Source organism: Bos indicus x Bos taurus, chromosome X (genome assembly GCF_003369695.1).
Source record: "Bos indicus x Bos taurus breed Angus x Brahman F1 hybrid chromosome X, Bos_hybrid_MaternalHap_v2.0, whole genome shotgun sequence".
Classification (NCBI taxonomy): domain Eukaryota; kingdom Metazoa; phylum Chordata; class Mammalia; order Artiodactyla; family Bovidae; genus Bos; species Bos indicus x Bos taurus.
In genome coordinates, this window is record NC_040105.1 from 49,271,370 (window position 1) to 49,284,973 (window position 13,604).

The 13,604-nt window shown below is 37.3% G+C and overlaps 1 protein-coding gene across 1 annotated transcript in view; it reads right to left on the reverse strand.

Annotated features, from left to right (window-relative positions):
* Positions 1 to 2,257: 2,257 nt before the first annotated feature.
* KLF8 (Kruppel like factor 8) overlaps positions 2,258 to 13,604 on the reverse strand; it is a 347,022-nt gene continuing 335,675 nt past the window's right edge. Inside the window, 2 exon segments of the mRNA XM_027534127.1 lie at positions 2,258 to 8,478; positions 8,480 to 8,511. Of these exon segments, the coding sequence (XP_027389928.1) occupies positions 8,329 to 8,478; positions 8,480 to 8,511 (182 nt within the window). The 3' untranslated portion in view covers positions 2,258 to 8,328.

Sequence of the window (13,604 nt, forward strand, 5' to 3'; positions counted from 1 at the left end):
TGGACATGGAACAACAGACTGGTTCCAAATAGGAAAAGGAGTACGTCAAGGCTGTATATTGTCACCCTGCTTATTTAACTTATATGCAGAATACATCATGAGAAATGCTGGGCTGGAAGAAGCACAAGCTGGAAACAAGATTGCCAGGAGAAATATCAATAACCTCAGATATGCAGATGATACCACCCTTATGGCAGAAAGTGAAGAGGAGCTAAAAAGCCTCTTGATGAAAGTGAAAGAGGAGAGTGAAAAAGTTGGCTTAAAGCTCAATATTCAGAAAACAAAGATCATGGCATCGGGTCCCATCACTTCATGGGAAATAGATGGGGAAACAGTGGAAACAGTGTCAGACTTTATTTTTGGGGGGCTCCAAAATCACTGTAGATGGTGATTGCAGCCATGAAATTAAAAGACGCTTACTCCTTGGAGGAAAGTTATGACCAACTTAGATAGCATATTCAAAAGCAGAGACATTACTTTGCCAACAAAGGTCCATCTCGTCAAGGCTATGGTTTTTCCTGTGGTCATGTATGGATGTGAGAGTTGGACTGTGAAGAAGGCTGAGCACCGAAGAATTGATGTTTTTGAACTGTGGTGTTGGAGAAGACTCTTGAGAGTCCCTTGGACTGCAAGGAGATCCAAGCAGTCCATTCTAAAGGAGATCAGCCCTGGGTGTTCTTTGGAAGATATGATGCTGAAGCTGAAACTCCAATGCTTTGGCCCCCTCATGCAAAGAGTTGACTCATTGGAAAAAACTCGAATGCTGGGAGGGATTGGGGGCAGGAGGAGAAGGGTACGACAGAGGATGAGATGGCTGGATGGCATCACCGACTCGATGGACATGAGTTTGAGTGAACTCCGGGAGTTGGTGATGGACAGGGAGGCCTGGCGTGCTGCGATTCATGGGGTTGCAGAGTCGGACACGACTGAGAGACTCAACTGAACTGTACTGATATGTCAACTGCAATTCCAGTTTATCTATCCTCTCTTTTGCCCCTGGAAATCGTGTTTATTTTCTACATCTGTGACTCTATCTTTATTTTGTAAATAAGTTCATTTGTATCTTATTATTAAATTTCACATATAAGTGATATCATTTAAAATGTTTTTTCTTTATCTGACTTAGTTCACTCAGTATGAGAATCTCTAGGTCCATCCATATTGCTGCAAATGACATTATTTAATTTTTATAAAGTCTAATTTCCATGATTAGTAGTAATATGAAACATCTTTTCATATGTTTATTGACTATATACTATCTGTGATAAATTTCTTATTCTTTTTTTTTTTACTTGTATGATTTTTAAATATGTGCTAGACACAAATCCTGTGTTATATTTGGATGTCTTTCAACTGTTTATGGTATTTTTACTATTCAAATGTTTTTAATTTTTAGTAGTTTTGAACATATATCTATTATGAGACAAGGCATTATTCTGTTTCTTTTCATGATGGTATTCCCTATTAGGGAGTGAATTTCTTGAGAACAGTGGTGTTTTATTCATCTGTATAGCAACCAGCAAAGAGCCTGTATTATTGATAGTTTTTCAGTCAGTATATTTGTAGCATTGAGTTGATGATGTTTTTAAACCAAAAGGATGACAGTGACTCTCATAATAAATAAATGAGTTAAAATATTATTGGGAAACTTATAAAGCCTGAGATTCCTTGTTTTATATCATTTGTAGTGAAAATCCCTTTCTGTCAGCCCCAAGAATATTTACTCTTCAATCTGTTCTTCTAGCTCTTGATCTTACTTTCTCATGATGTCCTGCCCTTTACTTCTTTCCCAGCATCTCTCTGAAATACAAAGTTTTCCAAAGCAGGGTCCATAGACCACAGACAAGGCAGCTTCCCATATCCCCTACCCAGGGGTGGTATTTGTACTCAAGTAACTTTGGAGTTTAAAATTGCCCCAATACCCTTCTCTCCTGAATTCCTTCTTAGGAAAAAACAAACAAGATGGTAAGGGAACGGGGATGGGCAAGGAAACCTAACCAGCTGAGTCTGTACCACACAGGGTGATTCACTCTAAGAAATATACAAAAGGGGCACAGCCTCCATTCAGTCCTGTTCAGGGACATGCTGATACAATCTCAAGAATGGGGAGGGCCTCATGTGCTTAAGCAGAGAAATTATTGTGTTTAAGATAGCCCAGCTTCCAACTTTACCCAGTTAAGGGAAAAAATGATCTACTTGTGCCATGCCATGTTGTAGAAAAGTAAAATGAAGACAAAGTCAAGATAATAGCCATGGATTCTGAAGGTTAAAAAATTTATTAGTTATAAAAGTACAATAATTAAACATAACAAGATTGCTTATTTCCCAAGCACACATCCTGCCTGGATGCCACAGAAAAGTCCCATTGGGTTAAAACAGAGTAATCTCCAAGTGACCATGCTAACTGAGGCAGTTTTCTAGTATTTCTGGGGGCCCAACAGACTTGTATATGAGAGATTGCTCATAATGCTAGGCTCAAAGCCATGCCTCTGGAACAAGAACTAGTATAAAATAGAGCAAAAAAAAAAAAAAAAAAAAAAACCCCAAAAAACCCAGGGTGTTTCTCTAAATCACTGAAATAATGAGGCCCAGATATAGAAGTTATAAAGATTAAAGCTTAACAATATACTGTTCTATAATTTCTTTAAATAAAAATGACAAAAAACCCCAATCATTTCACTGTAGGCTCCTTTCCTCAACACAAAAATGAAGAGTCAGTTTCTGGTACTGTTTACCTACTGTGTCTCCCTGTCAAAAAAAAAAAGATGAAAACCACTAGGGATTCTCTTCCTCTGTTTATTCAGAAATACAATGAAAATAGCACATATACAACAGTTATAATATCCAAAACAACTATCTGTACTGATCCTGGGAAACATCTACTGGAAAGGAAGGAGAGTTTCTTAATAGGATAGTGTCTCTCCCCCTGTCTCCAACACTCCACCAGAAAAGAAATGGGAGGTAAAACCAGTATTTGAGAATCAAAGAAATATCCAGTCACTAGTGAAAATTCTATCCTCTTCCATTCCACTCCCAGCCCAACCACCCCACCCCATTTCCCTTCTACCTATACTGTTCATAATATAGTAAGTGTGGAAAGATAAAATGTAACTGGTGAAGCTGGACTGGCCAAGGTTTGAAAGGTTGTGGTAAATTTCCTCTGTACTTCTGACAGGGTGACATATAATGTGGTCCAGAAAGAGTGAGGGTAGGAGAAGAATACAGATTTTAAAGCAATGGATTTGGCCTACTTAATTCCTTTAGGCCCTAATATGCTTTGAGTATAGAAACAGGTGAGAATCCTATAGTTAGCAGTGAGTAGAACGTAGGGAGATTGAGAGCAAGAGATAATAGTGTTTCCAGTGACCACTCCAATTATCCTTGTTATTGACTCAAATTTAGCTTTTTATCATCAAGAAAGCTTAATACTCTCCTTCTTCTAGGATAAATATAGACTTCTATAATTATCATCATAGTGGTAATCATATTACTTTGTTGTTCATTTAAGCATCACTTGTCATTTTTGCCAACATCCATTAATGATAATCCTCACAACATTCCTGTGAGGTAGATATTTGGATCCCCATTTTACAGATGGGGGTTAACTGAGGCACAAAGAGGTGATGTGACTTGCCTAAGGTCAGTAAAGTGAGAGATGAGAGAATACGGAAGAGAGATAACAGGGTAGCACCTCTATTGTCAGAGAGCCATATTTTTCAGTGAGAAAAGATAATGCTAAATGTTTCTTTAAATTGGGCACATTCACTTTCTTCAGCATACACACTTCTACGTAGGTATTAGCACACTATGGAAGATCAATAATTTCCCTTGGCTTATTAAAGATTAGCTGAATTCCAAATGATTTGGTTCTTAAAAAAAACTTTTGAGAGAAGGATACACCCCAAGTTCCTGGAACTTAGGTCATAGAAATCAGTAATCCCTAAATTTTTCAGATTACTTTGTTTCAAAGAGCTGTTGGAGTTCTAAAAATGTACTATCATGTACATGAGCACTGTGCTCTAGGTGTTTCCATAGCTATACAAGTAAACAATTCATATACCACTATACAGGTACTCTGAAACTGAGCAATTAAGTAAGTAGATGGCAAAGTGTGGGAGCCAGGTTTCTCACTGTTGGAATGGAAGGTCAGAGTAAACAAAGGTTAAATTAATAGTAAACAAAGGATAAGATGATCCATGTGATAATGGATTGGAGTTGGATACATCAGTATGAACTCATGTTTAGCTTAATAAAGATATGGATGATTACATACAGAACTATATATAGATACATGTATGTATACATAGATATACATGGGTTAGTATATATGCATATATTTCCTTGCTCTATCAGCTGAAATGACCTAGAAGCAACAAGACAACTGTAGCAATAAGCATACCTAATGCCCAGATCTTGATTGCTAACAATTTTCCATTAACAGAAACCAGGACTCCTTAAACAAATGGTTGATTATAGGATTGGGGGAAAAAAAATAAATATATATATATAAGATGAGCTTGGAGCATCTTGTAGTGCTACAAAGTAAAGGTGTCCTTAAAAAAATGATGGGGTTTGTCAAAAGTACATGAAAGTCAAGCCAAAAGAGTGCCCAATGGTCAAAGCTGGAACTATTTGAGAAACAGAATAAGTTGGATTATAACCCAAAGTACAAAATAAATATCCATGAGTCCATAGTGATACCAATAAATGATTGGATAAATAAATAAATGAGAGAGAAGAGACAAATCTCCTATGCAGAATTTCCAATAATTATGTAGATACTCACCCTCAACGATGTAGTGCATAGCTAACCACTCCTTAAGTGTAGGCTGTACATAGTGATTTCCTTCCAAAGAGTACAGTATGTAAGGTGGGACAGAGGAGAAACCTGACAAACAATATCTCAGCCAGATGATCAAGATTAACATCAAGAGTATGTGTCATGTTAATATGTGTAGAAAATGGCAGTTCAACTTTGTGATCCTCATCCTCCAAACCTATAAGCTCAGTTTAATCATAAGAAATAATTTAGATATTAGATATTAATTTAGGGGCTCCTCAAAACTGTCAAGGTCATAGGAAACAAGGAGAATCTGAGAAATTGTCACAACCCAAAGAAGCCTAAGGAGCTATGACTACTAAATGTGATGTGGTATCCTGAATGGATGCTGGAATAGAAAAATGATAATAGGTAAAAGCTAAGAAAATCTGAATAAAGTTTAGATTTTAGTTAATAGTAATGTATCATCATTACTTCATTAATTGCAACAAATATATCATTCTAATGAAAGATGCTAATAATAGGGAAAACTGGACTTGAGGTATAGGGAAACTCTATACAATTTTCACAATTTTTCTATAAATCTAAAACTGTTTTAAAATAAAAAGTTTATTTAAGAAGTTATTCTTGCAAACCTTTCTGTCTTGCCCATACATAAATCACTCTACCTAATGTACTTAGCTGTTCATATTCTTAATATTTTTCCTGAATTTTCCAATAATAATTATCAATAGTAATGTTCAACTGCCAATCATCTACAAATGGACGAATTCTACTGCAACAAATTCCAAGATATTATTCAGCCCTATAGAACAAAGCCATTTTCCACGCCATAGGCAACCATTCACATAATGGTGTTTTGCTGGTGTGGGCACAGTAAATTCAATATATTCCAAATGCTACCTTTGAGAGACAGTTCTTTTCCACATTTATTTAGCAAAGTTCTATGTGCTTTTGGTGTGATACAGCACTATATTGTATTTGAGTACCTGTACTTCATGAAATATTCTTAATGAATTTTGATATATTTCCTAAAGAATATGTAAATAATTTGTAAAGATTTTATCATTATTTGGAGGGAAGAGGACAATGAAAATAGGATTAGAATATTTTCCTGTCCAAGGACAATTAATAAATCATTAATAAAGTCCCTCATTACTTTACAGGGAAAATTTGAATAAAAGCTTAAAGATGTCAGGGATACCAATATTTGGAATCCTAATTAAATATCCTAGTTAGTAGGATTTGAACATAGTCTTTATTTACAAATAGATCATATGCTCCAATGCAAAAGATTTTGAGGTCTGAAGGGCACAGGTCAGTTATAAACTCTGAAAAAGAAGTCTCAAATCCAAACTCTGGAGAAAAAGAGTATGTCTTTGGATTCTACTGTGAAATACCATATCAACTACTCAATTATAAGCTTAACTTATGTATGATGGTAACTTTAACAACATAAGTTTCACCTTTAACAACCTGTCTTATAGCTGTCTTACTCCCCATGCTTTAACAATTAGTTTGGAGTGTGGAACTTGCAACCAAAAGTTAAGGGAAAACCTATATCAAAATAACAAGGCTAAAATAGTAAAAATCTACATATCATTTTGAAAATTACAGGTAGTCCTTGAATTTATGAGGATTTATGGCCTGGGAAGACACTGTAGCTTGAAATGAGATAAATCAAACCTGAGATATTATAGAAAGTGTTAAGAATAGAAAAATTGTGTGCCTAATGTTACATATCAATGACTATAAGCACAGGTTACTTACCATTTAGTCAACTGTAAATTATTCTGTAAGTGGCTTAAATTTTTCTGAAGCATAACATATAAAATTAGACAAGTACTGAAACCAATCATGTACAATTTTAAAATTTGGTTTAATAATGTGATCCCTGGGAGAGTGAGTGTGCAGGCCTATAAAACCTCAAAGAAACATCTTGGGAAGAAATCTGACCCATATTTGTCTCATCTGCAAAATATTAATGATGGGTAGGACTATATAGTTGATAGGATCCCTTCTTCGTACTAGAATTCTATAATTTAGTCAGAATAAATGGCCTTGGGAAGTAGCCTAAAGTATTCAAGAGAGACTGGTTAAATATCTGCCAAGGAAAGGGGATACCATATGAAGAGAATCTTTTCCAGGAGAGAAGCTGTGTTCACAATTAAGTGATTAAAAGCTTCCCCCCCAACCCTGGGAGAGGAAATCTGCCATGTGGAGGTAGATCTGAGGTCCAGTGCCTGAAACAGAGGGTTTTATGTCCCAGACATTATAATAAAGCAATCTGATTAGGTAACCAAGTGTGTATATTATGCAACCTGCTATAATGGATAAAAGAAATGTCTTAGATGTTCACAGCAGTTGTAGAACATTAATACTATTAATACTTTTCACTAAAAACCTCTTATATTCCATTTGAAACATACAGGAATGCATTTAATAACCACATAATTAAGACATTTTTCTTCTAACCTCTCACCTCTGTGTAACATGGCCCCGGTGTGTCATTTTTTTCATCATGCAGTATGTTCATAACAGTAGCTTTACGTAAACAGAAGAATAAACAGTACAGCTATCACCTCAAGACACTGTCTCAACAGAGTGTCATTTGAATGAGGCTTGTGATTACAGCACTTTCAATATCCTATACAAAGGAAAGTCCCCCTCTATTTGTTTACAGGGTCATCTTGGATCTACTTGTTCCTATCACTGCCCAATTTACTCTCTTGGAACATTTTTTTCCCATACTGGTATGTTAGTGTGTGCTTTGAAAATTTTGTCCAAGTTTAACATAACAAAGAATGTAACTGTGCAGAAAAATCTTTAATCCTGAAGGAGGAGGAGGAAGAAGAGGATGAAAAGGAGGACAAGAAGATCCTTTCATTCCCTTTGATGGACTAAAGAAGCAAGAAGCACCAGCACTGTCTGAAAACCAAAATGTAAGAACAAATAGGATTGGTTTTACACAATCTTTGCTTTTGGTATGGGACTCAGTTTATTTACCAAGAATGCGCTCTATACTCAGGACCCAAATACCTGTAAATCTTATTAACCAACTACAATGTTATGCCCTCTTTTGCCTGGGAACTTGAAAAAAGTCATTTTAGGACACTACCAACCACATTGATATATTGATTCAAAAATATGGATAAGAATTCTATAAAACAAGAGAAAAATAAGAAAAAAAAGCAGCATATGTTTGTTCACAGCCTTGAATTTGATTCCTGTTTTCTTATTGTAGGAAAAATGTCCTATCTCATAATGGGAAGGGGAAGGGGCAACCATGGGTGCCACACCGGAATTCAACCCATGTGGAGGTTGAAAAAAATTGGGGATGAGACAGGGAAGAAATGAAGATGGAATATAAGGAGTCTCCACGAGAGATCAGCTATCTTTTCCTCCAGTCTCATCAGTCTGGGTCAGTGAGCTGTATCCCATCCCACAGGCAAGCTGAGTCAAAGAGGAAAAGATGGTTATGATCTTATAGCACACGGGCGTGTGCACAAAAGAGACCAGTGCAGCTCTTCTAGTGCAGTCTGTACCGCTTACACGGTGTCATGGCGCCGGCGGTGCAGAGACAGGTGGTCAGAGCGAGAAAAGCTACGATTGCAGTCTGTGCACCGGAAAGGCTTGATGCCTGTGTGCTTGCGGAAATGGCGGGTGAGCTCATCTGAGCGAGCAAATTTCCAGGAGCAAACCATCCCAAGTGCATTTATAAGGCTTCTCTCCTAAAAAAGGAAATATGACAAAACAAAAGAAGTCAGATAAGAGACGTTTGGATACTGGAAAGATAACAGAGTACATAACCTTTTATTAAGGCTTTGGTCAAAAATATAAGCAATCAACTTCGAAGACTTTTCTCCTTCACTTATACTTAAGTCCCAAAGAAAAGCCACGATGGTTGAAAGGAAAACACATAGGCTGTGCCTCAAACTGGCCTTTGTTTAAATCCTGGCTATAATATATACTAGCTGTGTGACCTTAAATAAGTCATTTATCCCTGGCTGGGTCTCTGTTTTCTCATCTCTTAAGAGGGATAAAAATATCTTACAAGGTTGTTTGAAACATTTTATCTTTTAAACACAGGCAACAAATGATGAAATTGAGATCCAAACCCAAATCATTAATATTTTCCACTATACCACATGGTAGTAACTATATTTCCTTCCCTAACACTTCGCAACAAATGGTATGAAATAGAACCATACTCACAGAAAGAATGTGTGATTCACTGGGATGGAATTTCAGCTAAGACCTTTCTCCGTGAAAGATCAGAAACTCAATGGCATGGAATTGGGTGAGGAGAAGTGTCAAGTCATACTATTTGAAATAGATACACTTGAGCTATATATTGAATATATATGCTCATATATATATATATGAATGTATACAAAATTAAGTGAAAAAAGTAATATAAAGAACATTAACACAATATGACTCCCATAGTGGTGTATATATCACCTAACACGTATGTATATACTCAGAAAAAAGGCAAGATCAATACACTGAAATGTAAATTATGAGAGGAATTAATAGTGAGTGAATATCCAGAAGGTGAGAATGAGAATGGTGAGAAGAGAAATTTCTTTTTTCACTTTGCACCTTTCTGTATTGTTGGAATGTTTTAAAAAATCATGGTATTGTATCTTATAATAAAAATTTTAAAGTAAAAAGACAAGAAGCTATATAACAAAAAATAAATATTAACTATGGTTAAGGTCATAGGATTAGGGTAATGACTATTTTCCTTTTAATGTGCTTCCCTATTTCCCATCTTCCATAATGACCATGTATAATCCTATAATCATAAATAAGTGACAATGAAGATACACATTAATTATAAAAAACCATTTATTTATTTTTGGCTGTGCTGGGTCTTTATTGCTGCACATGGACTTTCTCTAGCTGCGGTGAGCAGGGGCTACTCTTTGTTGTGATGTGTTCTCATTGAGGTGGCTTCTCTTGTTATGAAGCACAGGCCCTATAGTGCATGGGCTTCAGTAGTTGTGGCTCTTGGGCTTAGTTGCATGTGAGATCTTCCTAGACCAGGGATCAAATCTGTGTCCCTGCATTGGCAGGTGGATTCTTAACCACTGGACCCCCAGGGAAGTTCAAATGCATTGGTATTTTAATGGTTTGTCTTACTCTAGCTCATTCTTCCCTTTCTTCTTATAAATGCTCCAGAGTATTTTATGTTGTAGTAAATTCTGGTGGCAATTTGGTTTGCATATGTTGTTTTTCAGCTTACTGTTCAACACTTACCAGTCTTTCCAAGTGCTTACTAATTTAATTAACTGTGCAACTTTCAAATAATATGCAACAGAATGACATTCACTCTAACTCACAGTTGCAGCAAATACCAAGGCAACTATTTTGAGGATTCATTCAAATTACTGATAATTTCAGTATTGATATCAATTATTTGATACCAATTACTGATAATTTCAATATTCAGACATTGATGCATTAGCTGTTAAGAATAATGAGATAAGAGTTGGATGTATTGAAAACAAAAGATGGACAATCAAATGTTATAAAATGAAAATAAAAAGTTACTGAATAGCTAAGCATCACACACACACACATGTACAGTAGGATCCCATTTATATTTCTTCAAACCATCTACCTCTGTGTCTCTGTGTCTGTTTCTCTTGCTATTTCCTTCTCTCTTTCTCTCTCTTTCTGATGCACACACACACACCAAGCAAAGAGAGAAGATCTGGAAGATGACACAGCAAATTATCAACAGTAGGAAGGAGAATGAGACTTCAGGTGATGTTGAGAGTATGTAAATGGGATTTCAGTTTGGTCTATATAATTATATTCCATCACCACACCACCCAGCTATCACAATGCTATAAATTTTGTTGCAATATCTTAAGAATTTCTCCCGAGAACTTCTATATTCTCTACAATCAAATGAAGAAATTTTACTTGTAAAGCAGTGAGACCTTCTGATCAAAAGAGCTCATTGGCTAGAATAAAAGATTACAGCATTCATCAAGGAGACTAATTTTTCCTATTGCAAAAGCTGTTACTTTTTATTATCATTGAACTGGCTCCTGTTTGTGCCAATGCATTTCATGTGGCACAACTCATGACCTTCTTTAGTACATCACTGATACTGAAGAATAAACATACATAGGGAAATTAATTCATAATATAAATTATACATATTAGCTATGTGACAAAATAGGAAATAAATTCCAATGGTAGAAAATCTGTGGGCTAGTGTTACAGCATTAAGCTTGACACATGGGTAGGTTTTAGATGGGTAGAACAGAAGGCAAAAAGCAACCCAGTCAGTTGGGGGCATGGGCTGATAAAGAAGTACAATAAATGATGCATGGGGTCAGCCATACTAAAGTATCTTTACATAAATTTCATGAGATGGCCCTTATTACAAAGTTTAAACTAAAGAATTCAAAATTTAGCCTGAAATACAGTGACATACCAAAGAGGAGGACAGTGAGAATAGTCTGTTTTAAATATAGGCAATAAGGGGGATGCATTGACTGTAAAGAATTTTAAAACAAAATAAACTATAAGTTTGCTCTTTATCACCATGTTCCAATTGTAAGTCAATGATAAGATACTCCTTCCAGCTATGACAAACAGCTCCCACTGCCTTTTTCAGAAGGCAATGGTTGGAGGGAGGGGGAATGTGCAACACTAAACATTTTTAAACTCAAAAATGGCTTGATCATGTTGAATGTTGAAATGATCTAGCCATGATATGCAAGATGGATTACAATGGGTACAAAGCTACTGGCTTAATCTATTGTCTGGCACATATAGGTACTCAAAATATTTATTGAATTGATGAGGGACACTAGAGTAAATGTACCATAAGATTGAAATAAATAAAATCAGAAATAAAAGACAAGATATTACAATGGATGCATCAGAAATAAAAATTTTCAGAAAAAACAATTACAAATAACTATATGCCAACAAACTAGATAACTTATAAGAAATGGATAAATTCCTAGAAACATAACCTACAAAAAGTAAATTAAAAAAAAAAAAACCAGGAAGCCTGAATAGATCAATAACAAATAAAGAGATTAAATCAGTAATCAAAAATCTCTGAACAAAGAAAAGCCCAGGACCAGAATGCTTCACAAATGAATTCTACAAAACATTCAAAGATTTATACTAATTCTTCTTAATATCTTCCAAAAAATGGGAGAGGAGGGAACACTTCCAAACTTATTCTATGAGGACAGCATCAAACTGAATTCAACAGTACATTAAAAGGACTATGCACCATGATCAAGTTAGACTTATCCCTAGGATGATGCAAGGAATAGTTCAGGGTACTTTAATCAATCAATGGGATAAAACACATTACCACATTTAAGAAAAAATTTGCATGATTATTTTAATAGCTGCAGGAAAGCACTTGAAAAAGTTCAGGGGGGATTTTCAAGATGGCAGAGGAGTAAGACATGGAGATCACCTTCCTTCCCACAGATACATCAAAAATACATCTGCATGTGGAACAACTGCTACAGAACACCTTCTAAATGCTGGCAGAAGACCCCAGAGTTCCAAAAGGGCAAGCTAAACTCCACAGAATGAAGTAGGACAAAAGATAAAGATTAAAAAAAGAGACAAAGGAATTGGGATGGAGACCTGTATCCCAGGGAAGGAGCCATGAAGGAGAAAAAATTTCCACACACTCAGAAACCCCCTCACGGGCAGGGACAGAGAAGCTTCAGAACCTTAAAGGGGAACTCAGCAACAGGTGCTTGGAAGGCAAAATGGATAGAATTCACCAGAGTTGGTTGTCGATTAGCACATCCCAGCCCAAGACACTGTTTGCACACCTGCCATGGCACGTGGGGATTGGGTGCTGAGGCTCAGGCTTCAGAGGTCAGACCCCAGGGAGAGGACGGGGGTTGCCTGCCATGAATATAATTCTGAGAGGGCTAGTATGACACAGCTGAGGGATCCAGGGAAAAGCCTGAGCCTACCACAGGGGCAAGAGATAATTGTAATAGGGACCCTTTAACTCCACACAGATCACAGGACCCCACCTTTGTGTGTGCCAGAGGTGGGAAAAGCTGCAGCTGTGGACTTTAGTGCCGGAGGCTGAGATAACTGGCTGGCCACCACAAAGGCTGGCATGAGTGCTGGAGGCAGAACTAGCTACAACTGAAGTTTGAGATCCCAGAGGGGGATATGCCAGCCAGATGGCCACCACCAAAGCCTGCTCAAGTGCCAGAGGCAGGGGAAAAGATGCCACTACAGTCCTGATCCCAGTGGTTGCCGCTATCATCAAGCTGTGAGTAGCTGCAGTTCACTGCCCACACCTTTCTGGGAGGCTATGCAGCTTGGCTTGGCCGAGAGACACACAACATAGGGCCAATTCCCTGGGGGAGCCCGTGACCTGACTAAGGCAGGAGCAAATTCTTACAGGCCTTGGCCACAACAGCCATTCCCCTCACACACCAATTGTGTCTGTTGTAAACCTCTCCTTTTGCAGCCCAACTGAGTGAGTGAGACCAAATAAGCTGCCACTTTTGCCCCCTCTTATCTGGACAGGGAAAAGACACTGGGGGGCGGCCTACAAGCAGAGGTAGGGGCAAAACCAAAGCTGAGCACCTAGGGCTGTGTGGACAGAGAAGAGGCAGGGAAATAACTTCTGCAGCTTCAGGTTCACCAGATTAAATCCCCACAACTAGTTTGAGACTGTGGACTTAGGGGGTAATTGTGGACTTTGGAAGCAAGTATAAGCTGGAGTGAGGCCACATCTCAGTCTGAGCTGGCCCCACAGTGCCCACAGCAGATCCAGAGACCTTCCTAAAAATATTGG